At 38.4% G+C, this 26,713-nt stretch overlaps 3 protein-coding genes and 1 pseudogene across 4 annotated transcripts; 1 reads left to right on the top strand and 3 right to left on the bottom strand.

Moving 5' to 3' along the window:
- Window positions 1-377: 377 nt before the first annotated feature.
- LOC149040748 (lens fiber major intrinsic protein-like) lies at window positions 378-1,683 on the bottom strand (annotated as a pseudogene).
- A 727-nt stretch (window positions 1,684-2,410) lies between these two features.
- Window positions 2,411-24,727, top strand: LOC113670169 (unconventional myosin-Id). Of its 2 annotated transcripts, XM_027186264.2 has the most exons (25): window positions 2,416-2,762; window positions 4,731-4,824; window positions 5,432-5,597; window positions 6,049-6,102; window positions 6,888-6,983; window positions 7,319-7,438; window positions 7,515-7,721; window positions 7,997-8,251; window positions 8,356-8,466; window positions 8,795-8,854; window positions 9,199-9,269; window positions 9,635-9,709; window positions 10,068-10,122; window positions 10,249-10,308; window positions 18,415-18,492; window positions 18,857-18,937; window positions 19,563-19,648; window positions 19,866-20,070; window positions 20,237-20,358; window positions 21,713-21,814; window positions 22,198-22,342; window positions 22,579-22,677; window positions 22,805-22,912; window positions 23,501-23,646; window positions 24,184-24,727. In XM_027186264.2, the coding sequence occupies exons 1-25, from the start codon at window positions 2,459-2,461 to the stop codon at window positions 24,347-24,349; spliced, it is 3,066 nt and encodes a 1,021-aa protein (XP_027042065.2). In that variant the 5' UTR covers window positions 2,416-2,458; the 3' UTR covers window positions 24,350-24,727. The 2 variants fall into 2 exon arrangements, with proteins under 2 accessions (XP_027042066.2, XP_027042065.2); XM_027186265.2 differs by lacking the exon at window positions 10,249-10,308 and having other exon boundaries at window positions 2,411-2,762.
- Window positions 10,118-14,414, bottom strand: LOC149040749 (substance-P receptor-like). Its single transcript, XM_089183111.1, has 2 exons — window positions 14,104-14,414; window positions 10,118-12,024 (listed from the first exon to the last, which is right to left on the bottom strand). The coding sequence occupies exons 1-2, from the start codon at window positions 14,412-14,414 to the stop codon at window positions 11,022-11,024; spliced, it is 1,314 nt and encodes a 437-aa protein (XP_089039237.1). The 3' UTR covers window positions 10,118-11,021.
- Window positions 15,322-16,602, bottom strand: LOC149040750 (QRFP-like peptide receptor). The gene has a single exon (XM_089182786.1). It carries the CDS (start codon window positions 16,436-16,438, stop codon window positions 15,464-15,466), a length of 975 nt encoding a protein of 324 aa, XP_089038912.1. The 5' UTR covers window positions 16,439-16,602; the 3' UTR covers window positions 15,322-15,463.
- Window positions 24,728-26,713: the final 1,986 nt, after the last annotated feature.

The raw sequence follows: 26,713 nt of genomic DNA on the forward strand, positions 1-26,713 counted from the left end.
ATACAATGTTAATTTCAGAAAAGTTCCTTGGGTGTTAAATTGTATATCTTTCAACATGTACCTCTGAAGTTGGTATGACTGGTCTAAATGTCAACTTAAATTTTGCTATAATGAACCATTGTTTGATTTAATTATAGCAATAAGATTCAATCCCCCCTCCCCCCCCCAAAAAAAAAAAACCATTGGGATTACTCCTCACTCATTTAAACATTAGTGAAGGCATGAAAGAGTAACAATATGTAATCCACTTTTCTGATATGGATTGTGCTGTACACAAATAAACACTACACAGTTCTTTTCAATTCATAGGGAGCCTGGGTTTGTATGTCACAGCTTGGTAAAGGTTCTCTCAGATAATTTGGTTAATTTAGTTAATTTCATGGCTTGTTCTGCATTTCCTTGCAGCTCCCTTGCTCCCTTCCAGTAATAACAAGCTCCTCTGCTGAAGTAACAGGGAAACTGCATGCCACACTGTAGTTCCCTGTTGCCAAAGAGCACCAAATATTGGGCCTAACCAGAAAACCTAAAGAAACGGGCAGAAAAAATTCATGAACACCAAACAGTAATAGACAAGATATTAAAATAGGCAAAAGATAACTTGCCTCTGGAGGTCACAATGAAAAGCAAACTTTTTTTACACTGAAAAATTGCTCAAACTCCAACTAAATACAAGTAAACTGCTCAAATAATTCTACACCAAAACTACTTCAGCCTTTGTAAACATCTTGGTGGTCAGTAATTTTTTTTACTAGTTACACCATGCCCAAAGCTTTTAACAGCTAATAACTATCATACCATTTTCTTTACTTCCAATTTTCCTTCTTCCTCAACACAACAGAAATCTTTGCAAAAATTGCCCAAATTTAATGTAAAAATTCCAACCGTATTATTTTCAGTGTACATGAAGCCATTTTTACTGTCTGGCCGATATACCAGCGAGATCTATGAACTTAGCAAGATTTGAGATTCTAAGCCAAAGTTTCGGCACTAAAACTTAGCGGGAAAGCTACAAGCTAGACGAATAGAGATTAACAAATACGGTGCTTTCATTTTCTAGTTTTTTCTTACAAGTTATACCTTGGGAACACAAATATTCTTAAAATATATCGAGAGGCCTCATATGAATTTATTAATTACAAGGAAATCCACATAGTTTCCTTGCAAGTGAAATCATATTTCTTACCGCCAGTGAGCTGTGCCCACACAATACATACAGCCCTCTTAGGTGATATATTTCTGTTTACCGCTAAAGCAATGGCTAATGCAGGGTTGAAGAACCCACCGCTAAAATAAGTCAAAATGTTCACCAAAAAGGCACTAGTGAATCCAAAGCACAAAGATATGCTTTTAAGCATAAAAAAAAAACGTTTGGAGCTGTTTCTTCCCCCAGCCAGTTGATTGTTAAACCACAACCGATAAAAACGAAAAAGAAAGAGCAGACAGCTTCCACAACAAATAAAAGGAAAACAGTCGTGCATTCGAGACAACTCATGATAACTGAAAAAATCCAACAAACAAGGCTGATTGCGTCTGGGTATGCCGAGCGCGAAATTTCCCAGGATAAGCTGCATGGCAAAAGACAAACCCACTCCCCCCCCCCCCCTAGAAAAAAAATTGTGTAGAGGTTGCGCCCAAATTTTCGTATTTGCATGCTCTTAAACTGAAAATTGGGTAACTCGTCGTATATAGAGGGTACTGAAATTTTTCACTTTGTATCATGTTGAAAATCCCGGAGCCTTGTAGGTTTTTTACTAAAAGAGTTGATTTCGCAGAGGAGATTTTAAAAAATGTCTTCATCAGTATTTTGCCGCTTGATTTGCGTCGTCGAGAATTAAGTGGGACGTTATTCAAAGAATATGAGACACCTTTAGTCAAAGGACGTGTATTTAAAATATGTAATTATGAAATGCGGAAAATTATCATGAGGGGTTTACTGAAGGTTAAATATAGAAAGCAGTTCCGATTATATGGGAACAGCTAATATCGTGTCCGCTCAGATCTGACTAAAATAACCTTTTTGGGTATAATACTCAAATACGTACTGAACTATGTATTACATATATGGTTTGAACTGATTGAAGTGATAATCATTGAAAGTAAACAATTAATTGATAAAGATACCTGACGAAAAAGCATGTTTTTACGTGTTTTTTATCATTATTATTTTTTATAATTGTTGTTTTAAAACTACGTGATAGATTAGTTTTTTAAGTCGTCGGAAAAGCTGCGCCCATAATTTGACCGGAAACGAAGACATATCATTTAAAAAAATTGTCTACTTTCGTCTTCATCATGTTTTGAATTTCTCCCGCCCACTTTACCGGGTCACGACGCACAATATGTCAGTATCTGTGATTGGTTAAGGGATTTTCTTGACCAATCACAACGTTCGACCCTGACAACTTAAATCTGTTGGTGAAAACTCCGCACCTTACCAAAACTTTTTACATCAACAAGTATGGCGGAGCAGGAGAGTTTGGAGTATGGCAAAGGAGATTTTGTCCTTTTGGATGAAATCACAGAAAATGCCTTCATGGCCAACCTCAAGCTACGTTTTCAAAAGGAGCGAATTTACACGTATATAGGAGAAGTGCTTATTTCAGTAAACCCGTACAAGACTTTGAATATCTTTGGAAACGATAAAATTCAAGAATACAAGATGCGAGAACTGTACGAGAGACCACCGCATCTTTTTGCCTTGGCAGATGCAGCTTACCGGACGATGAAACGGCGGTCAGAAGACGCTTGTATCGTTATTTCTGGTGAGTTTGTTGTCTGTACTATGTAGGGTAACAGTGGAGGTCGAGGTGTCAATATAGGACTTTATTATGCAGATTTGAAACCTAGTTACTTTCGAGATAAGCTGAAAACGATACGTAACGAAGCGCTTTCGGAACAAGATGTGAATTTTTTCTTACTGGAAATTTAATTGAATGGAATTTGGAAGCCTCTTATTTGTGTCGTAACTAAGAATAGTAAAGTTAAAATTTTAATGTTAAAGTTTAATTTTTTGTTTATGTTAATTCGTTGACGTCTGCGATGCCTTCAGAATACATTACAATTCAACATGGTAATGTTTTGTTAATTTTCGTACGGCTGTAAAACGTTAACGCTTGATTTAGTTCAGGCCTGAACTTTGCAAAGAACTCTGTGTAATTTGTTGGTTAGCAATTTTGGTGCCTATCGAGAAAGCGAAAAGTTACTTTAAAACTATTGAAATTTTTCGGTTTCTGAATTTTCGAGATCTAATCTGGCTGACGTCATTTTAAGACATTTCAGAAATTCTCTTTATTGGGGATTTTTTCGGTGCTTAATAAATATGCAAAGCCTTGACGATTATAAATTCGAATAAAAATGCTCTTGACTTCTCTCTTAATATGTGAGCTGCTAAATGATGGTTCCTAAGTGAGAGAACAAATTTATTAAGTTAATAAAATTTTGGAGTGTACATGTTTTTAAGATAGGTTTTGTTAACCGTTTCATCGTGAATAATCTTTGACATGTCATCTCTTTTTAAAAGAACTTCAGCTGAGATCAGCAAATAATTTCTATTGTGTTACTTCAAAAGAAATCAATCCTGAAATAAAAAATATCAGAATTAAAGTGTTTCCTTTGATCCCTTTTTTTCTTACTCTCTTTACTTGAGAGGTCATGGATGATTTCACAAGAAGTTACACACTGATCTTCTGTGGAAAGGAGTCAATAGTTTGAAATAAATTAGAAATCTACTGAAGGAACTCGTGTCTTTTATGAAAGATTTCATTTGAGCTTGGTGAGCAATTTTTGTGTGCTCTGTTGAAAGAAATTAATCCTAAATTTGATCAAATATAAGTGTTACTTTTTTCTCTCCTTTATCCTTTCTTTTTTCCTTTCTTTTCCAGACAAGTTATTTTAAAATTAATACAAATTTAAACATTGATGATTCTCTTCAGGTGTCAAAGGCTTAAGATAAGTAGAAAATTTGTTTGAAGACTTCACAAAATGTTATGCTAAACAATCAAATCACTATATTTCTTTTTTGTCAAGACTAAAATTAAAGACACTATAACTACCCCATAGGGCTTTCAGGACCAGTACAAGTAAACCTCAAGTTAAATTCCCTAAATGAATGTTAAGAGGCTTTAATTAATTAAGCAATAATTATTTAACTGATAGGATGCATTGACTTAGCTGCATGACTCTTAGTTAACCCTTGAAATCCCATTAGTGATCAAGATAGAGGTTATCCTTTCAATAACAAAATGATATCACAGGAGATAAGTCATAATGATAAAATACCATATTCTCCAAATTAAAATCATAAGGATCGTATGACGGGTAGTAAGGAGAATTGCTTAATAAGATTGTGGGAGTGAATGGGTTAAAACTAGGATCACTTAGTCAAATTCAGAAAGAGGCTGGTTAGAGGGTACGAGTCCAAAACATCAGATTAATTAATGAATCTCTTCTTACTCTCTCTCTCTCTCTCTCTCTCTCTCTCTCTCTCTCTCTCTCTCTCTCTCTCTCTCTCTCCCACTGTGTGTGGCTCAAAGAAGAGAAGAAGAAGTCCCTTCAATGATTTCCTTGGAGTATTGAGCCCATCAACATTTTAAGTATCACTTGCCATTACATGCAAACTGCTAAGAAAAGAGGTTTTGCATGGATTGTATTTCTCTTTACAGCTAGTCACAATTGATGCTAATTAAGCTTTACTTTGTATTTGATATTATTAAATTTATATTTTCTAACAGGTGAAAGTGGTGCAGGGAAGACCGAGGCTTCTAAAATTATTATGAAGTATATTGCTGCTGTTACAAATGTTTCAAAACAGTCTGAAGTTGAAAAGTAAGTAATTTTCTGATTTCTCATTTTCAGTAGATCAGTTTTTATGTATATTAACAAAGCCAAACAGAGTCAAAATGTTCAAAATCAAAGAAACTTATTGCTAAACAAATGGTGGATTACCACAGGTTGATTATATTATTTAAATGTGTTTGCATCGAGAGCTAAAATCAGACTTTTTGTAGTTAACTATTAATTTGGTGGTTAAACCTCATAGCTATATTGTGTTTATAAGGCAGGGGAGATTGGAGAACTCTCAGGCTACTATGCAGAATATTTGCCAGTGGCTAAATTCTGGCAGCCTGAGCTTTTTCTCATTCAGAGGTACTCACAGACTTTTTGCAAAGTGTGCTGAGGGCTGTCTGGCTCATGCCAGACCCCTTAAGCACCTCTCAAGTTAGCTAACTCTGATGGGCAAACAAAGTAGGCTGACTTAAGACTTTCCAAGACTGCTTGAGAAATCAGCAAGATATTTACAAAGCAGCACCAGTGAGAAGAGGATTCCTCTATCATTTAATACTACTCTTCTGTCACCACATTTCTATTAGTAAAAATTGCTTTAGTGTTTAGGTATGTTTTGAGTGATATTTTATACTGTATATCTCAACAGGGTTAAGGACATTCTTTTGAAGTCCAATGCAATTTTAGAGAGTTTTGGCAATGCTAAAACAGTAAGAAATGACAATTCCAGTAGGTTTGGAAAATACATGGACATTGACTTTGACTTCAAGGGAGATCCTGTGGGAGGACACATTTTTAATTACCTCCTAGAAAAGGTTTGAACATTTTCTTTGCTTGTTCATTATCGAAATCTTTAAGTTGCCAATACTTTTATTGGTATTTTTGATCAGTGCTTATGGGTATTGTCTTCTGTTGGTCAGAAATTCTAGCTCTGAGAATATAATATGTAAATTATAGTTCCCACCTTTTAAACATGTTGGAATAAAAGTTAGGTTCGGGGCTGGAGGGTTTCATGAAGGGCTTAACTGGAATTTACATAATGTATTCAAATCTGGAAACCTTTTATTGATATTTTGATTTTTTGCAGTCACAGGCTTACACAGAGCCAGCTTGAGGATCTCTTAAAAAGAGGCACCCATGACAAGCTTTTCCTGTAGATGGCATCTAATTGTTATTCTCTCCTGACGCCTTTATGAAATCATCATCCAACTTACTGAAGATACATTTCCTTAATTTATCAAATTTCTGTTTGTCTTTGTTTTTCAGTCCAGAGTTGTTAAACAACAGGAGGGGGAGAGAAATTTCCATTCATTCTACCAGGTTTGTAAATGGAGGCTTTCATGCATACCATTGTATGATAATTCAATGTCTACTGTATGGAAGATGCCCCTCAATTCACAACCCAAATGATAAGCTAGTTTTTCAATGTTAGTCTAATTTGTTGACTTGAAAGCGATCTTTGCAGCAATGAACACTAATTGAGCAGTAGTGAAAATAATACAGGCCTGTAAGGGATTTGAACTCGTGACCTCTGCAATACCAGGGCAGCTGTGCTCTACCAACTGAGCTAACAAGCCAACTGGGAGCTGGTCATTATGTTGGTTCCATATAAACCCGTGAAGTGATGAATAAATGACTGTGAATATATGAAAATGATATAATTTATGTGAACTACAGATAAAAACATGAAAGTGATCTTCACAGTAATGAACACTACTTGAATTAACAGTAATGAAAATAAGGCTTGAAAAAAATTCAGGCCTTTACAGGATTCATTACTTTACAGTTCAAGTAGTGTTCATTACTGCAAAGATTGCTTTCACATCTTTATCAGCAGTTCACTTATATGATTTTCACATATTCACAGTCATTTAATCTAATTTGTGTTGCTTCTTTTGCGTGAGATGGACTAAATTATGAAAAGTCCCTTCTTTTCAGCGAGGGACCCTCATGAAGTCATGGTACACATCATATTTCCACAGGCTTTTAAAGGAAATTTGTTATTTGAGGGCTGTGGCATTTGTTTGCTGATCTTTATAGATGCTTGTTCGTTTCAAACTTTTTCCAGTTCTCTACCAGTAATACCAACCATTTGCTTTTGCTAGTTACTCAATGGAGCACCACCTGAGACCCTAAAAGAATTGTATCTACAAGAGAAAGCTGAAAGTTATCACTTTGCCAATCAAGGAGGATGCACACAGGTATGAACACAGAATTTTTACTTGAATGTATATAGCTTGAGCCTATTGCATTTGTTACATTGCAATACTACTAATATACCATCTAGTCTTACTATCTCTCTTATTCTATTCACAAACATTACTAGTCTAGTTGGTTAAAATACTTGACTTGTGTTCTAGAGCTCCTGACTTTAGAGTACTTGTAATCCATGCTTGTAACTAGTACCAGGTCATTGAAGTCCTATCAACCAATCAGGTTTGTTTATGGAATTGAGTAATGACTATTATGTCTGCATACAGTATTTCATTATTTTGTCCCATTTTGGGCTCACATATAAGTTTTAATCCTCTTACAGGTCAAGGTGATAAATGACACAATGGATTACAAAGTTAATATTGAAGCTATGAAATCTGTGGGCTTCTCTACTGAAGAAAAGACAACCATATGGAAAATTGTTGCAGCAATTCTCCATTTGGTGAGTTTCCTGTTTTAAAGAGATATAATGTGGTAGGAAATGACAGAGAAAAATGCAGCCATTTTTTTTACTTCAGGGTAATGTAGAGTTTGTTGATGATGATGAAGAACAGGCATCCATAAAGAATAGTGAAAAACTCAACATCATTGCATTTCTCTTGGGAACTGAGCCAAGGCAAGTGGAAAAGGCTTTGTGTTACCGAGTGGTTGCAGCCAATTCTGAAGTGGTGGACAAAGGACACCATGCTAAGGAGGCATCTCACGGACGTGATGCTCTTGCTAAGGTACAATGTACTTGTATTGCAGGCTTATTTTTTGTCTGAACTGTTGTGTACCAGTGAGTCAATCTATAGGGAAGATAGCTGTCCATGTTGCATTGAGTTCACGAAATACCTCAGACCAAGTTAGACTGTGTTGTGTTGTGTTGTAAAGGGTGAAATAGCAAGGAACCCAGGGAAAATCCTCTAGGGAAAGAAGACAGTCTATTTAAGAGTAGCTAGGGAGACATTATAAGTTTTTTCATATTTTGTATTGGTGGATTTTATTGTTTTTCTTTCAGGCCATATATGATCGTCTTTTCACATGGATTGTAGGACGGATTAATGATGTGACTGAACTACGCGATGAAGTGACTCATGGAAAGTGTTCGGTGATTGGAGTGCTTGATATCTATGGCTTTGAGATCTTTGACAACAACAGCTTTGAGCAGCTATGCATCAATTACTGTAATGAGAAACTTCAACAGCTGTTTATTGAACTGGTGCTGAAACAAGAACAAGAGGAATACCAACGAGAAGGAATTCAGTGGGAGGAGGTATGTAGCTGCAGCACTAAACAATATCAATAGCATTTATAGATAGTGAAAAAGTCTACATGATATGAGAATGTTGAGTTGCTTGGATTTTATTGATATTGTAGATTGAATACTTCAACAACAAGATCATCTGTGACCTGATTGAGCAAAACCACAAAGGTGTTTTTTCAATCATGGATGAGGGATGCAGGAGCATCGGTAAAGTGTCTGATATGGTATGTTCTCTACTCCAGATATAGAATGATGGGTATATTCTGGTCAGGAATTAATGAATGTTAGACAACAGAGGATCTTAACATGAAATCTATAGAAAATTAGTCAAAAGCAAGCCAGAGGTTTTCAATGTCATTGATTGGGGGTTGTGCAAAACTCAAAGTGTACCATTGTAGAGGTGCTACTGCATGAACCATAGGTTAGGCAGAGATTCAATCACCTCCCAAGTTTCCAGTGTCTTTCAAGAATGATATTAAGTAATTTTTTTTCAGTGAATTATACTTAGGATATTAAGGGGTTGTCTAAGTCCTGTTGATCCTATTCTTACAGATGTTGCTACAAACCATGGACCAAAAGTTGGGAAAACACAACCACTATAAGAGCAGGCTGGTGAGATGACAATTACAAGTAAACAAGTTGTGGATTCGAATGAAATGAAAATAGGCTCTATTTTTAAATGCTGGTAAACCTTGCAACACCCCCTTATTTAGGACGAAAATGTTCTTTGGAATTGGATTGTAGGCTAATGGACAAACCTTGTACCCATGCTCAGGGAATTTTTGAGCCTTAGCATAAATCTATTTTCTACAAACCTCACCATTATCTACAATCCTGGGTGAGCCATGTGAATCACTGCATGGTTCAAAGGTTAACAATTTGAAGAGTTGGACACAGGTCACCATTTTCTCATTTGCTTTTCTTGAGACCTTACTTTTCAACCTCTTTTATTCCAGACTGACCCCTCAAACAAAGCAATGGAATTTCACAAGCATTTCTGCATCAAACATTATGCAGGAGATGTGATGTAAGTCATTATCAAAGGATGATCAAAACATTGATTGAATGGGGATGCTATCAGGGATGACTTGTCTCTAAACGAAAGCTCGTAGCCTCTCCAATCGATTCTCCGTACTGTCTGCCATATGTTCTTTCAATTTCTGCTATAAGAGTTTTGGTGTTGAATAAAGTAACATCCCCTAGTTGCTGTTTCTGGCCAGGAATAGGCTATTACTACTGGGAGAGAGAGGGTGAAGAGGCCACTTCCACGGGAAAATAAATAAGAAACACGTTCTTGAATGGGTGGAAAGTTGTTTCCGATTTTTCGGAGAAGAGATCTTCTTCGATTAACTGATCATTTGGCTGTTTTTCTTTATTTTTTTTTAATTATAGATATTCAGTTGTGGATTTCTTGGACAAAAACAAGGATAATTTGTATCAAGATTTCAAAAGACTCCTATTCAACAGGTATATGCACTTCTTCTGGTATTGTTTTATTAAACTGTCGCGCGCCTTCAGGCGCCTTAAGCTTGTAGTTTGACAGCACGCACATCTACATTGATAATCAAAAGAAGTCATTTTAGCTCGTACGTAGTCATTTCTTTCCTTCTGTGGGGGCGAAGCGAGGAAGATCCGGCGTTCCTGGCCTGCCGCTGGTCGCACTTCGGCCTACTCAGTGTATAATGTGTATGCGAGTTTTGCCAGAAGATTGGCCGACTGTCCTTAAAAAAAACTTTTCACAATGATTGTCTTTTGGAAGTGTGGTTGGAATGAACAACTCACTAAATAATAGAAAGTTTGTTGTGTGTTTTACCTTTTTGTACAGTTCGCACAAAATTCTCCAAGATATGTGGCCAGAAGGAAAAGAAGACATTACAAAGGTATGGTAACGTTAAAATATGCTTGTTGCCGTTTACTCGGTTCACGACTGTGAAACTGCCTAAAACTTGCTTTTTGATGAAGTAAGGGTTATTTGGCTATATGATGAAAACAACCAATCTTTTTAGGAGACGACAAGTTACTTTCATCCCGAACACGGACCGCCTTTTGATCCAATCAGCGGTGATGTTAGTATTACAGCTACAATATTGAAAACCAACGTGACTGTTTTGTTTCTTTTTTTTTAAGTCCAAGCACTTGCACCTGATTACTGCAGTCATGGATTAAGCATATTTGTTTTACTCTTTATTTCCTTTATTATCACTTTTCATGATAACTTTTGGCTACAAAGATATTTGCACCGCTCGTATTATCCCTAATCTTATTTTCGGAAATCTTCGTTGATTCTTCGGAGAATTTCCGACTTCTGTTAAGAAAAATTGCGGAGTTTTAGTCAATGTAAACCGAAACATTGATTTTGACCTTGTAAAGCTAACTCTCCAGCTGATGAAAATTGATATTGACTGGCACTGTGTTCAACTTTTTCACCAAGGAGAATTCACACCAAGGTTCGTCGTGATGCAAAAATAAAATCTAGATTATCGCTCGCGTTTCAGTGTTATTGCCTAATAGTTTCAATGAAAACCTAAGTGATTGGTAAATCGAAAAAACAATGCATGGAGCGCTTTTCGATTGAGTATCGTAAAAGCAGAAGGTAAACAGAAAGAAATAACAAGCCAACCGTCTAAAGCGCGGGAAAAGGCATGTGGCCAAGTCGTGATTGGGTTAAGTTTTGCACATGTTTGGTTGAGAGAGTGGCGCGAGTTTTCTGAGCTAATCACAGAGCGAAGTTAAGCGAAACTCCTCTGCGTTTTTCTCGGTCGACTGCAGTATGACTTTACTAGCCTAGAGGTCTGCCAGGCAAACAACAGCCAAAAAGATTCTTTAGACCTTGTCGATATTGTCTGCAAAAAATAAAACAAATCCAAGGATTTATCGCACCGTATGCGAGAACCAGTAAGAAGGCAATAATCGAAAAGAATTTGAAGCCACAAGACGATATCATAGTGCTGTTCGATGAAAGCAAGAGTAGCGCCCAGTAGATACTGAAGGGAATCCAACACAGCACAAACGCCAACACGATTGCAAAAGACATCTTCAGGACATTTCGCTCTCTCGCTGAACGCTCTCTTGCGTTGACTGACTGCTCACCTGGAAACTTTTGCGACTTGAGGCGGAAAATGATGATCATGTAAAGTATGGTAATCAAAACTAATGGAAAATAAAAGAATAAAATGAATTGTCCCAAAGTGTAGTTTTTAATGGAGGGCAACCCTCCAACAGTTTTGGTCCACTCCCACTTACACGCTATCATTCCTGGATAAGTAACAAGTTTTCTGTAAAATAAGTTTGGAGTCTGGAGGATCATGGCGGCGATCCAGGTGTTAGGGATGAAGATTCGGCACATCTTTAAACTAATTAGCGGGGAACGGAGAGGGAAAACCACAGCTCCAAATCTATCCACTGCTATCAGAACTACACTCTGTGTAGACACATAAATGGCAACATTCGAGAAGAAGGGCAGCAGCTTGCACAACGCCTCTCCAAGACCGTCACCGGTTAACCAGCTGTCGAAATATAACATCGCTGAATTCCGTGTAAATACTATTACAGAATAAAGCAGGTCGGACATGGCCATGTTTACGATGAAAAAGTTGTTCGGTTTTCTCATGCTTTTCGTGTTTAAGACAATTATGACGATGAAGATATTACCAACGAACGAGGTAGCAAAGAACAGACAGTAAAGGAAGGGTAGACTGATTCTGCCTTCTGTAGGATAGGAGCAGCTCAATGGTCGTGTTTCTTGCATGGAGGTAAAGTTTGCAAAAATTGCCTTGATCGTTTACCTTAGTTGTCTTGTTCAAGAACGTTTCCTTCAATTCTTAAGTCTTCTGGATCGGAAATACTCTTCAATTTCAATTACTTTGGCTGGCGAAGGAAATATTACCAAAAGGAGGAAAGGCGTCGCCGGACCATCATCGCGGGCGATTACTTTAAAGGAAAACTAAACCTACATTTGCTGTCATTTCTTTTGAATGAAGAAGATATCAAATCTATGGGTGAAAACATTACTTGAATGGACTTCCTTCGAAGTCTTTCCAAATTGATACTTGTCATGATCTTGCATTAGGAGACACTTCAAATGTGACGTTGATGTCATAAAGCCAACGCAAAAAAATTAATTTATTTTAGTTTCTTAATGAAGGTCGGCCCACTAAAGTGACAAAGTTTGTTTGTTCCGTGGGCGTGAGCCTGCTTTCGTTTTGGGAATTATCAAACAGATAGAAGGAACTTCTGTAATAAGATCAGGGTCATCCTAGTATTAAATGAAAACTATAACGATTTTGGTTTGGTCGGTTTTCGTCGCCGGATAAAAAATGTCAAAGTTAACGGAAGCCTCTATTATTAACCATTCAGATGCATCAGAAGATTGACTTTCATGACGTCCCAAAATTTTAAGTTTGTTGTCATTATTTTTGTCAAGAATAGCAGTTTCCATTAAGGAACTTTAAAATAAGGGTTAAACTTTCATTTCGTGAAGCAAATAGCTTTTTTTTTACAATAACCTTTTTTAGCTTCAAGGGTTCAAGGCTTGTTACACGATGCCTCTGTACTTTAATAAATGATCACTTTTGATGCAACCGCCGAATTTTCATATCAATCGCTTTCCTTACGTTAGAGGCTGAAAAATATCCATTAGTGAATTTTTTTTAACTATAATACTGCTGATTTAATTATCAATCTCCAACAAATATGAAGTAAAAACGGTGATCATTTCTTTGTAAGCCGTCTAATAGCAACATAGACACCCTTCTGTAAAAGATGCAACAATGTCTTGGAAAGATATTTTATCAGAGTGATGTGTTACTTACAAAAAAGATAAGCGATGTTTCTGACTCTAATACTTTTGGTAGAAAATTTTTATACTAAAATTTGAACGCTTAATCATTCTTTCAGAGTAATAATGTAAAAAACTGAAAAACCTTGCAAAATTCTCTGGGTATTTGGACGGTAATTTGTCAGTTCATGGAGTGGCGAATTTTAAAAGTAAACATGGTTAAGTGCACATCACTATCTTCCTCCTGAATGAGAGCATATGTTCCTATTGGCGTTCCGTATCCAGAGCAATGGATGAAATTTAATGAATGAAGAAGAACAAACTACCCTCTGTACTACTAGTGCGACTTTAATATCCATGCCCTAAGCAGAGAGTTTTGATGGGGTTTTTGGTTTCTCGGATTGCTACAGAGCGATTGCTGCACGCAAACACGCGTGGACATGACTGACGGTGAATCATAATAAACATTTTAGCGTTCATCTTTGGGAAGGCTATATTGATAGTACAGAATTCAAGGTTTAAGAATGCGACTAACTTAAGACTTTTGAGTCGCTCACTCGGCGACTGCAATGATCATCCTAGTTTCCTAGGACAAAGAACTGCATGTATTGAAACGGAACATTACGACGATGTGCCATGGGTAGCCTTGAATTTAGTAGAAAAACAGCCAAGGAAGTTCTTTGACGATGATTTCCGCTGAAAATAAAACAGATGCAGGGGTTAATAGCGCGAACCTCAGTTTTATAAACTCCCAAGAATATAATCAGGTGGTGTCCAATATTTTGTAATGGATCAATATCCCAGTCAATGTTTTAGGCACGAAACATACAGCGTACGCAAGCACGATAGCAATGGACATCTTCAATCCTTGTCGCCCTTTCTTCCCTCGTTTTTTTCCTTAAGCTGTCTGATTGCTTGCCTCGTATCTTGTGACACCTGAGATTCGAAACGATGATTGTGTAAATAATGGTCATGAAAACCAAAGGGAAATACAACAGTATGATACAAACTGACAAATAGTAATATTTAAAGGACGAGAACTGTCCAAAGGCTTCGTTCTACCTTTGCAAACAATCAAGCTTACTCATCTGCTTGGACTTGATGACTCTTTGGTAAAAGAGAACTCGTGATCGAGCAGCCAATGTAGCGATCCAAGTGGCACAAAGCTGGCAACAGCAGATCGGACATGGCCGTGTTTGCGATGAAGAAGTTGATGGGGCTTCTCATGGTTTTTGTCTCGTAGACAATTATTCCGATGAAGATATTTCCAATCAGTGAAACAACTAAAATAAGGCAATAGGCAACGGTTTTTCCGACTCTTTCTATTGTTGGGTTGCTACAATTTGGTGGATGAGTTCCATTCATCGTTGTGTTCAGGCCTGTCATAGTTGTCATGATTCTCAGCGTTTTGTTCAGTGAAATCCACGTATTGCCTGAAGTACAGATGTAACTGTGTGGTCGGCTTTCGCAATTAGAACAGAAAAATTAAAAAGCCTCCCCGATTTACCGTTATTTAATTTTTTTTGTCTTGTTGGTATTTCTTTTTAAAGAATATAATTCTATCGCCAAGGAAAGAAATTTGCGTAAGGAGGCTTGACAAGGTATTCTATTGTTTACAGTGGGCGTAAAGCAGTCAAAAAAGTAGAGAAGTGTATGTCCAGTCAGAGACTTAGACCGATCGCTCAGGGAGGTCAACCAATGTGATGTAAAAACTGTTAAGTTAACCACTGATTTTTCCGAAAGAGAAAACCAAATCTGGCAGAACTACTTAATTTAGTATGTATATGGGGGATAAAGGGAAACATATAGCTTGTTGATTGATTTTGCGTAGGAAGAATGGAAAATCTATCTTTCACCGTCTCGTATCGAGTCCAAAATTAACTTTTTCAATCCAAAACCGAAAGTTATCACATGTAAGTGTATTGAAAAATGACAAGAAGCGTTAATAAGACAAACCACCGATAAAAACTCGCAGCAATTGAGGTACAAAGGAGTCCAGTGGGAAGAATACAAACACAAAAAAGTTTCTTGCTCGCTTGTATCCTTGTCAAGTTAATTGAAGAAACTGTTGGCTTCCCAAAAGGTCAATAAAACCTGGTGTAGAAACACTTGTTCAAAAACGCGGAAATTTTCTAATGCCTGTTGGAGGATTTTTTTCAAATTGCATGCACTTATATGATTGGCTGTCGCTTTTACATTACGCAAAATGTTGCTAACCTAAGTTCATTGTTGAATAACAATTTGTGCTTCGATCTACGCTCTTATGATTTGATATGCTGTTGCAATCAAGTAACAGAAAACGAACTGAACTGAATCAATTTCAGTAAACGTCTTACTTTACAGCGATACAGGAGCTCTTCAACATTTTACTCAAACACTACAATAGCACAGTAATGCAATGTTTATCTCGTTCAACTGTAACAGAGTACTGAAGCGTTAATTAATTACTCCTGTTGCCCAGAAGAAGAGCATTTAAAGATATTTTTAAAACCTTGACGATAATTTCCGGCATAAATAAAACAGATGCAAGGGTTTATAGCACAGTTTGAATGCCACACGAAAAATACAATGGCGTTGAAATACTGGAGGCCACAAGACGCTAAAGTGGAGCGGTTCAATGAATATAGAACTAAGACCCAGTAGAAACTGAATGGCAGCCAGCATATTGCAAATGTTAGAACGATCGCAATGGACATCTTCAGTACATTTTTCTCCCTTCTCGCTCGTATTTCTCCCGCGTTGACCGATTGCTCATCGCGAATCTTGTGAGAGTCGGATCTGAGTTTCAAGAGAATTGCAAGGTAAAGTATGGCAATCACAATAATTGGAACGTAGCTAAAGACAACGAACATTGCTAGAATGTATTTTTTAAACGATAAAGATTCTCCAAAGGTTTCTTCCCACCGCCGCGTGCACTTCAGCCCCTCTGGAGACTCGACTAGTTTATAGGAGGACATATTTGGCCACATGACAACCGTGGCGATGATCCAAGTTGTGAAAATGAGGAATCCGCACAGCTTAGAACTGACGAGTAGAGAACGGAAGGGGAAAAACACTGCTCCAAATCGATCCACTGCTATCAAAACTAGGGTCTGAATCGACACGAGAGCCGAAACAATTCCAACAAATGGAACTATCTTACACAAGGCCACGCCAAGAGGACCTCTGATCATCCAAGTGTCGACGTACAGCTCTGTCACAGTCCTAGGAAACTGGAACAACGGGAATAGCAGATCGGACATGGCCATGTTTACGATGAGGAAGTTGATGGGCCTTCGCATGGTCGGCGTTCTGAAGACAATCACACCGATTAGGATATTTCCAATCAGAGAAACAATAAATATGAGGAAATAAGAAGAAGTTTTTCCAATTTTTTCTGCTGTGGGATTGATGCAGCTTTGTGGCTGTGTGCTATTCATCGTTGTACTCAAGTTTGCCAAAAAAGTAGTGGTCGTGGCTTCCCCTCCTATTTCAGTGATTTTACGAACGAACTCGAGGAGGTGCGTGCACTTCTAGCAAAAGTAATGCTCGTGTTTACAGAAAATCTTACTTGTTAAAGGAGCACTGTTTTGCATCCTTATTTTATATACTGGCGCCAGCGTGTGGTCGGCCCTTGTAGGAGACCTCTTCAACTTGTCGGAAATTTCAAATTTATCACTTGGAAAAACAAACTTCATAACGAGAGGGGGTAGGGCTCAAGTGTTTGGTAATGAAAATTTCCAGTTTGTGCATCGCAGATTGTGTATATTTTAAAACCTCTAATAAGACTTGAGGTATAGCCACGGCCCACGATCATGAGTAATTTCTTCAAATTTGGAATTATAACTTCAAGTTCTTGATCAAAGGAACACCTAGGTAAATGGCACCTTGTCACAGGCGGGGAATGCTTGATGCAATTTTGGAATAGATTTTTTGAGCAGTTGAATACTTAGGTAGCTTTATTTTCAACATTTGTATAGTTCTAATAAACCTCTTGTTTTCGAATTCGTTGTTCGTATGGCACTACTTAGGTAAAAGACAAGATAACTAATTTGCGAGATGTCGTCACTCCTTTTACAATGTGCAAAGTGTTCGGAAATTGAAATTTTTTTGTAATTGGTTTTTAGAACGCTTTTCGAAGTTTGAAAAATAAAAAGCCTTTTTAGGGGGTAAAAGTTCTAGGGGGGTATAGTTCTAATAAACCTCTTGTTTTCGAATTCGTTGTTTGTATGGCACTACTTAGGTAAAAGACAAGATAACTAATTTGCGAGATGTCGTCACTCCTTTTACAATGTGCAAAGTGTACGGAAATTGAAATTTTTTTGTAATTGGTTTTTAGAACGCTTTTCGAAGTTTGAAAAATAAAAAGCCTTTTTAGGGGGTAAAGTGAGACATCTGGCAAGATTTTTTGCTCGGCATGCTTGCAACGTTGGAAATTAAATTTTAAGGCGAGTAAAAATTTTTTGTTTAAATCTTCGTCTTAGCTGTGGCTTGAAATTCCCCAGTTTAACTACCGCTCCCTTGTCGATATATTTTATTATTCCAATTATTCACTGTCACCGATTTTTTTATTTCGTTTTTTGTTGGTTATCGTAAATGAAATGGTAGAGGAACAAGCACAGCTTAAGATACACTATTTTAGAAAGATCTCTAAACTTTTCCGCACAAATTGCTGGAAAAAAAAGCAAGATAAGCTTAACTATTACATCAACCCGGCATACTGAAGAACGATCTTCTCTATGTAGTTTTCCACTTTTGTAAACATGGAATCCTCCTAAATTGTTTTCAATCGAAAACAAAGTTTATTGTGTCGGTTCATGCCAAGGTTATTCTATCTTTAGAATTTGAACACTGACAAAAAACGAGAAGAATACGGTCGTCAACTGTTGGAAAGCGCGCTAAAGCAAAAACCTGCGTGGTATACCACCACTTGTTTCTTGTGAATTTAATTTCCTTAGACAATAAACTCCGCATGTCTTCTTGCTTGTGTGCAACCGTAAGAAAACCACTACCTATCGGAAAATATGTAATGCACGCAGGAAATACATTTATAGATGGTAATGACGAGTTTCCGTTGAGGGAAATCAAATCACGAGCAAAGGTCTCTCTTGAACTTTAGTTTGTGTTTTATTCTATTCTACCGATCTGAAATGGCATTACTCCAAGTGTAAAAGGATCAGCAATCTCAAATCATACCAGGTTGTCGAATAAGGATTCATTTAAGACATTCTTCAAGACTTTGCTATCGAGGGATATATGAGAGTCGACGATAGATGTGCTATCTGAGACGATTGGAATTATGAGAATGTATGACTTTCATGACGTCTCATGGTCCGAGTTGCTCCGATTTTTGATACAGGGGTAACTCATACAATTAGTTGTTAAAATTCAATCTGAAAATTCATGTTATCCACAGGTTACCCAGCGTCCTCTTACGGCTTGTGCCCTGTTCAAAGGTTCAATGATAGCTCTTGTGGAGAAACTAGCTGTTAAGGTATTTTTTTTCCTCGTTACTTTGATGAAATCCTCAGTGAAATAAGTGTGAATGATAGAATAAGCGAGATGGTTAGTTTTGAGCTCGGTAAAGAAATAGAGAAAGATGTTTTTCGTCCTGTCACGAGCGTGGGACAAGACGAAAAAATTCAGTCCCCATGAGGAATCGTCATCGGGGACTTAGAATCTTTTCTTTGTCCCACGCTCGTGACAAGAGCGTGGGACAAGACGAAAAAATTCAGTCCCCATGAGGAATCGTCATCGGGGACTTAGAATCTTTTCTTTGTCCCACGCTCGTGACAAGACGGAAAACATTTCCCAAATGTGAATGATGTATTTAAAAACTTCCGTCATTTCTATTCTAGAAACCATTTTATGTCCGATGCATCAAACCAAATGATGCGAAGTCGCCATCACTTTTTGACGATAGACGAGTCGGTCATCAGGTAACTAAGACGTACAATCAAAATTAGAAGTGAGCCCCAACCTGCTGGTTGTTTTCATCGATTGGAAGGCAGTTAGTGATTCGGCCCAATGGTCAGTGCACTGGACTCCAAGTCGAGAGGTCTAGGTTCGAGACCTGGCTGGGTCAATATGATGTGTTCTTGAGCAAAACACTTTCCTCTCGCGATGCCTCTCTCCACCCAGGAGTGGAATGGATGGGTGCCGGCAAATTGTCAGGAAAGCCTGATGAAATGTTGGGGGCACATTTGCGATGGACTGGCATCCCAGCTAGGGATAGTAGTAATACTCTTAGTTGCTGCCCGTTACATGGAAACCAGGATAAGCTCCGGCTGGCTAGGCCAATAGGCTCGAGTACAGATTTGTTGTGATTTAGAGAGACGAGACATTTGCTCCTTCCAGGAGCACAGATCGGAAACAACAAGCTGCCAGGGAAACCGTACTAGTAGTTTTGAAGTGGAATCCCGCTCAGGGGAGTTATAATTGCTTTCGTTTGCCACAAAAACGGTTTAGTGGTGTAGACCACTTAATTCGTTTTCCGGGTATTGGACAAATAACAAGGGGTGAAGTAGAGAGCATTTCTGACTACTGACATTGTATTTGTTGTAGGTGGAATACCTTGGCTTGATGCAGAATCTGCGTGTGAGGCGAGCTGGATTTGCCTTCAGGATGCATTACAAACGATTTCTTCAAAGGTGGGGCAGTGATGGGAACCACCTTTAAGTAAAATTCGCGCCGGAAGAAATTCCTTTTTAAAAAGTTATTGAATTCTTTCAAGTTTGAATTCAGCATCAGGACCTTAAATAGACCAAATGTTTACTTTTGTCAAGCCGCCAAACTTTAAATGACAGCTGTAATGTTTCTAAGATGGTACAATCTTTAAAATTTAATCCTTGTTATATTTTACCGCAGGTATAAAATGCTTGTGGACAAAACTTGGCCTACCTACAGTGGGATTGACAAAGATGGTGTTGGTGAAATCATCGACCGGTCAGGTTTTTCCTCTGATGTCAAATACGGTCGAACTAAGCTGTTTATTAAGACACCTAAGACTGTGTTCGAGCTGGAGAAGAGGCGAGCGGAGATTGTGCCAAACTTAGTGCGAATTCTTCAGAAGGTAAGGAGCAGTTGTTTGCAATCAACAGGTGGAAGTTGTGAAAATTACAGGCACTGATAAGGCGTAAGGTATTTTTATCCAATTAGAAAAACGCGCTTTGTTTGCGGGTTCATAATTTCCCTTTCTTTTATATGATATTATCATTGTTTTACGGTTTGTTTTACAGCACTGGCGAGGTGGACTGGTCCGAAGGCGCCTGAAGAAGGTTCGTGCGGTATACCTGATCATGGATAACTTTAAAAGATATCAGCGAAGAAAGTTCGTATTACAGATTCAAGACGCCTACAGGTACAAACCACTCCTAACTCAATCCTTAGCCACTATGGATTTGAATAAGCAAAACTGATTGAAGGCTAGGTTTTTTCGTTTGTCTCATGAAGTAGTCACGTGTGATGTAGGTCGCGACGTTTCGACTTCTTCAGGCGATGAGGTCGACTGGTCATGCGTGATCTTGTAAGCATGATGATGCTCTGCTGTGATTAGTTGTTTTTCAATAGCTCTGATTGGTGCATTTCGATCCTTGCTGTTTCATTCAGTGATTTGCTCCCTCGGCGGTCCGCTGTCGCACGGCTCTCCCGTTGGTGTGTTTTTTGATCAAGAGCATCCACGCTTCTGGAATTTCTATTCCACTATCCCTGTTGATGTTGTTGGGGTGAATTCTTATATGAATTGCCTCTTTGACTCTGCGCGTGTAGTAATAAGGGTCACGATCAATAAACTTAACTTCTTCCAGAGTGGCTTGTGCCCGGTGTTGTGAGCATGCTCTGAAACGGCGGAGGTCTCGGTAAGGGCGAGTCGGATGTCTTGATCGTGCTCTTTAATTCTGTCTTGCATAGGCCTTCCGGTCTCTCCGATGTACACCTTGCCGCATTTACAGGGAATCCTGTAAACTACGCCATCTTATTTAGCCGGGTCGATAGCATCTTTTGGTCGTACTAACTGAGATCTTAGCGTAGTCTCCGACTTGAAAACAGCGCGTACGCCTTGTTGTTGTTGGCAACGGCGAAGCTGTTCGGACAGACCTGACACAAGGTAAAACCGCAGTAGCTTTGAACTCGTTGGCGGGTTCGGCACTGTTGTGAGGTTTTCCGGTCTTGGTAAGTTTCTGCAAGAAAGGAAAAGGATAACCATTAGAAACCAGAACAGATGACAGATGTTTTTTCTCCTCGGAGATGACGGAGGGTTTTGTTACGAGACGTTTGGCGCGCTCGTAAAGGCACTTAACAATACCGCGTTTTACTGATTGAGGGTGGTGTGAATCATACGCTAAGTATTGATCGGTGTGCGTGGGTATCCTGTATACGCTGGTGGTGAGTCGGCCGTCAGGTTCTCTTAAAACTGCGGTGTCTGAAGAAGACTAGGAGTATGCAGTCGAAACGTCGCGATCTACATCACACGTGACTACATCGTGAGACAAACGAAAAAACTTAGCTTTTATTGTTGTTCACCACGATAAATAACCACGACCTTTTTTACGCAAATTGATTAAGTTGTTCAAAGCCAAGTGTTACCTTACTTTTTCTTTTACTTCTCAACAAAATCCGTACACTGTTCAGACAACTGGGGGTGTGGAATAGGTCTGATCAGTGGACTCACGATTATAATTATTGACATTATAAATATTTGTTCCTTCTCTCTGCAGTGACTGTAAGCAGCGCGGTGACTATGGAAAGTCTATTACCCCACCCACCCCCCTTAGGACATGCCAAGAAATCGCCTCTCTCTTAGCGAAAATCTTCGGAAGGTGAGGCGAACTTAAATAAGTGATGCAGAAATTTCATATGAATCGATGAGAAAGTACAGAGGTTGCTGGTCCATGTTCGTTTCTTGAAGTGATGGCAAAATCACCTGGCTGAACGAATGTGCAGAAACTTCGTGAACTTTACTAGACCAGAATCCAAATCCTTACCTAAATTAAAGTTAGCCCAAGTTATGCGTAGGCTCTACTTCCGTCGTGTTCTGGACTCTGGTCTTCGTTCATCTTCAGTCGGTGCTTGGGATGCTTTCCCGAAAAGCGATAAATTATCGCGCCTAAATAATGCTCAGTTTGCAGATTTCGACACGCATTAGTTGTTATATATTTCTCAGGCTCGGTTTTGGAATTTTATTTTTGTGTGTTTGTCAAAGGTGGTGGGCCTCTAAGGTGTTGTCACGCATTCCAGATCAAGACCGTGACGAGGTTATGTTGAAAGCTGCAGCGTTTGATTGCGTGGGAGGAAAGCGAAAGAACTGGGCACTGCAGACACGATGGCGTGGAAACTACCTTGCAGAGGTAATTGTGGAAATAGCCTGTTTTCATTGTTTCGCAGTAGTAAGAGGGAGGTATCAATATTCCTAGCGGGAGATAAGAGAGAAGAAGAAAAGCTTGGTTCAATCAACTGCATTCTTAACGCAAGTTCTGTGCAAGGTGGTAATTCTCAGTAAAGAAAAAAGCGGGAAAACATAAAAATCCTTCGAGTAGCTTCATTATTTAGCTCTCTTATTTGCTTTTTTTAATCTTGTCCTTAGCCCGAAGAAAACTCCCAGTCTGAGGTGTTTAAAAGAAATGTTGTCAATAGATTCACGACGAAGGGAGAAGAGGTGTTGTTCTCTTCTTATGCCAAGAAGGTAAACTTGTCACTTTATAGTCTTGGTATCACACATAAATGCCTTGTAAAACCTGTCAGAAATGTAATCCTGAGTTTTTGGGTAACTTTTTTTTTCCCCTGGTTTCACTCTGTGATTCTGTTTGCAGGTGAACATGAAATTGAAGGTGGCTGACCGCATTGTGGTGGTGACAACTTCAGCCATTCTTAAGTTGGACAACAAGTACAAAGTCATGAAGACAATACCACTTGACATGGTAACTGAACTTCTTGCAGTAATTGTGTCACCAAGTTTTTTATTTGTTTATTATAAATTATTTTGGATGATAACTTGAGTCTGCATCATTGAACAGATGCGTAACGTAAGTTTCTTGGGTATCCCAACCGCTTAGCTAACCGACAGACAGACTGGCTGACTCATTTCTGATTGACTGACTGGCTGACTCATTTCTGATTGACTGACTGGCTGACCTTCTGACTGTCTCACTAATTCATCGACTGATTGACAGATTGACTGTGTGACTAGCTGAGCATCACTGAATGAATGACTGAAGGACTGATTGGTACACTTACTGACTGACTAAGTGATCGTGACTGACTGAGTTACTTACCTACTATCTGTTTATTATATTATTATTATTATTATTATTATTATTATTATTATTATCTTCCCTTCTCTTTGATCAATCGAGGCTGACAGGTCGCTCACTGGATTGATTACCTTGATTATTGACAATTGTTGCATGGATTAATGGACTGTGATGGATTCTTTGACTTATTGATTCCCAAACTGAATAATTAGTTGTTTGAGAGATTGATTGACTCCTCGATATATTTATTGACAGGTGACAGGAGTGAGTCTTACTCCAGGTGACGATCAGCTGTTAGTAGTTCACCTCCAACACAATGACCTGGTCGTCTGTTTGTTCAACGAGTCTAAAGCCAACAGAGTGGCAGAACTTATGGCGAACCTCTACCTGCAAATATATGAGTAAGCTGTTCTCTGTTTTTCCTTTGACTCTACCGTACGAAATCATTTTTGAATCGGTTGAACTTATTTTTGAAATTATTCTCTTTTTTCATATCTCACCTTTTTTTCTCCCTGTAACATTCTGGTCATGTTGTTAGCACGCTAGCTAGCTAGATTCTAGACCAAGATATGATGTTTTGTTCTTGGACCGGACACTTTGCTTTCACGGTGCTTCTTTCTTCCCAGAGGTGTAAATGATATCGGTGAACTGTCAGAAAAACCCTGACAAAATGCCGGGAACTAACATCTCATCCGGGGAGGAGAATCAATACTTTCACTTCCACTTCCACTTCCACTTCCGTCACACTACCGCAACTTGAATAGTGTCATTTTTCCCACCCTCGAGAGAGCTTGTTGAATTTGAGGTGAGAGTAACGGCCAGGTGGAATGCTGGAATGAACTGGAAGAAAACAGGAATATATATTTATCGCCACAAGTAGATAAGCAAGGTGTTAAGATGTTAAAGTTTAGAATTTCTGGATTTGTATGTATACACAGGAAGTCTCGTAAGATGCTGAATGTTCGTGTAGACTCACGGGTAAAATGTGAACTGGGTAAGAAAGCGTACAACTTGACGGTGAAAAACGGACCCGAAAACTCTGCCATGACGTTCAAGAAGGTTGGTAACAACGATCTGACACTACTCTGGCCGGAATCTGGGTAACGGTGAAAAACGGACCCGAAAACTCTGCCATGACGTTCAAGAAGGTTGGTAACAACGATCTGACACTACTCTGGCCGGAATCTGGGTAACGCCGAGCAGATAAATTTTTTACAAAACTTTATCTTTAGGTCTTTTTGTTGACTGGAAACTTGAACGAGTGAAAAGTCCATGTACGGTCATCACTTTTGTAATTAAAAATAATCGCTCCTTTAAAGAGTGACTTTTAAGAAAAATATTCACGAAAGGAACATGTAAGTTGAATTTAACTTTTAGATCTGCGATAACTTAATATATGCTGCAATGTTTGTCAATAAGCTGGACTTATTAAAGGGCTGACCCAGCCCTTACAGAAATTTTATTAAAACTGTAATTTCTGCAGCGTGGTATTATATCTTCTTTTGCTTCTTTTGCCCCCCAGTTTATTTCCTCAAACCTGAGAGCTATTTTCAGCCTTGTTTTCCAGTTGATGCTGCGTTTGCCATCGTGGTAGTTATTACGGTCACAAAAGGTGGCCGACATTTATTCAAGAATCTAAAAGACAAGATAATTTTAAGGAAAGAACGTAACGAATTCTTTAAATTCGACTTCGATTGATCTACGTGGCGTATTAAAAAAACTGCAGCAACAACAACCATTACGAAAGATACAAAAGGAAAAAAGGAGTCTGCTTCTGAGATGTCACACGTTTACCCAATATTATAGCAATTATCAATTCAGCTTACGGTAATAAGCTCATTCAAAGTCATCTCTCACCTCAACCCTCCCGCAAGAAGAATCTAAGAAAGTTGCGTTTAATCCATGAAATTTGTTTGAATTTTGTGGTGGCCATTTTAAATTTTCTAATACGCAGTCAATGTTTGGACATGCATCTACGTCTTGGGCGATTGGAAATTTCCGGAAGATACCTTCAGTTTCCGATTGAAATATAAGCTACGAGAGCTTTTCGAGTGTTTGTGGGTTCCAGACCTCGCACAAACTAACTACTATCCGAAAAACGGACGCCACAAAACCGATTTGAAATAAAGTAAGTAAATTAAATTTGTGGTCACTGCGGTGAAAAAGAAATTGGGTTCAAAGAACAACAACGAAGATAAAACGGAATGAAACTGGTTTGGACCAAAACCATGCAAGAGACGAAGTAATCTTTAAGGAGCTACGCTAGGCAAATAGTTTAAACATGAACATATCTATTCCACAAAAGAAGCCCTGACTTCACTAATACTTAAACATTTCTACTTTTTACATTCAAATAAACGCTTTAACTGCATAGGTAAATGGGAAGTGTAGAAGGTCCGGCGTTAGGGGAAGAATTTGCGGAAAGAGATAGAGTTAGTAGAGTCAATTTATAAAGCATTTCCTTTCAAATAAAATCCAAACTGTTTAAGTAAACAACAAAATCTAGTTTCTCAGAATCTTGATAATGTCGGTATAGGTATTCACATGATTTCGAATGAAATTTGGAATAAATCAACACGAATAAATTTTTCAAGGCTAACCAAATTGCACGAGCCCGTAGGGTGAGTGCAATTTGTAGTCTTTGAAACTGACATTTACGAGTGCTGATTTACTCCAAATTGCAGGAGAAAAATCATTTCCTAACTTGTTAATAATATTCAGGCAAAAGTATGACTGTTTTTCTTTTTAGTTGTCTTTATTTCGTGTCAACCAGTTTGGGCGCTTGCCTTTTCCTCAGTTTTTGCCGGATTAGTTGGGCTATTTTACTCAAGAATTTGTTTCGAACTTTTAAAACCTCTCGAGAATAATTGAGCATTTTTATTTTCTCTCTGTTAGGTATCGGACAACAGCAGTAACAATCATGTGAAAGCTATCACGCTCGTAAGCGTCCCCGTCTTTCGTAGGAACTGTTGCGTAAAACTCCTCGATAATTTTATCTAGGGCGTCCGGTTCATACTTTCATTTCCGTTTCTGGGAGCCAGACTTTTAGCAAATTGTTTTCCCTGTGTTGGGTGTCAAGAATTTGTTTTCGAACTTTTAAAACCTCTCGAGAATAATTGAGCATTTTTATTTTCTCTCTGTTAGGTATCGGACAACAGCAGTAACAATCATGTGAAAGCTATCACGCTCGTAATCGTCCCCGTCTTTCGTAGGAACTGTTGCGTAAAACTTCTCGATAATTTTATCTAGGGCGTCCGGTTCATACTTTCATTTCCGTTTCTGGGAGCCAGACTTTTAGCAAATTGTTTTCGCTGTGTTGGGTGTTTTTGTTTTAGCATTATACCTCACAGACTCTAAATTAAAACGCTACTTTCTCTTCACCTGTACGCCATTCTGTTTTATTGTGCTTTCGCGACTTACTGCTGTCAATCAACTTAGTTTCAACCGCCCTTTGCACTGAATTTCAAC

The sequence above is a fragment of the Pocillopora damicornis genome, chromosome 9, assembly GCF_964200805.1.
Source record: "Pocillopora damicornis chromosome 9, jaPocDami1.2, whole genome shotgun sequence".
In the NCBI taxonomy this organism is placed as follows: domain Eukaryota; kingdom Metazoa; phylum Cnidaria; class Anthozoa; order Scleractinia; family Pocilloporidae; genus Pocillopora; species Pocillopora damicornis.

What these genes read in the sequence shown, in the direction of transcription:
- LOC149040749 (XM_089183111.1), bottom strand. Translation starts at nt 14,414, where the DNA reads ATGACAACTATGACAGGCCTGAACACAACGATGAATGGAACTCATCCA. An exon ending in CATCAAGTCCAAGCAGATGA is followed by an intron (nt 12,025 to 14,103) that starts GTAAGCTTGATT and finishes ACAACTAAGGTA; the next exon opens with AACGATCAAGGCAATTTTTG.
- LOC113670169 (XM_027186264.2), top strand. Translation starts at nt 2,459, where the DNA reads ATGGCGGAGCAGGAGAGTTTGGAGTATGGCAAAGGAGATTTTGTCCTT. An exon ending in ATCAAGGAGGATGCACACAG is followed by an intron (nt 6,984 to 7,318) that starts GTATGAACACAG and finishes ATCCTCTTACAG; the next exon opens with GTCAAGGTGATAAATGACAC. An exon ending in TTAGCGAAAATCTTCGGAAG is followed by an intron (nt 21,815 to 22,197) that starts GTGAGGCGAACT and finishes TGTTTGTCAAAG; the next exon opens with GTGGTGGGCCTCTAAGGTGT.
- LOC149040750 (XM_089182786.1), bottom strand. Translation starts at nt 16,438, where the DNA reads ATGAATAGCACACAGCCACAAAGCTGCATCAATCCCACAGCAGAAAAA.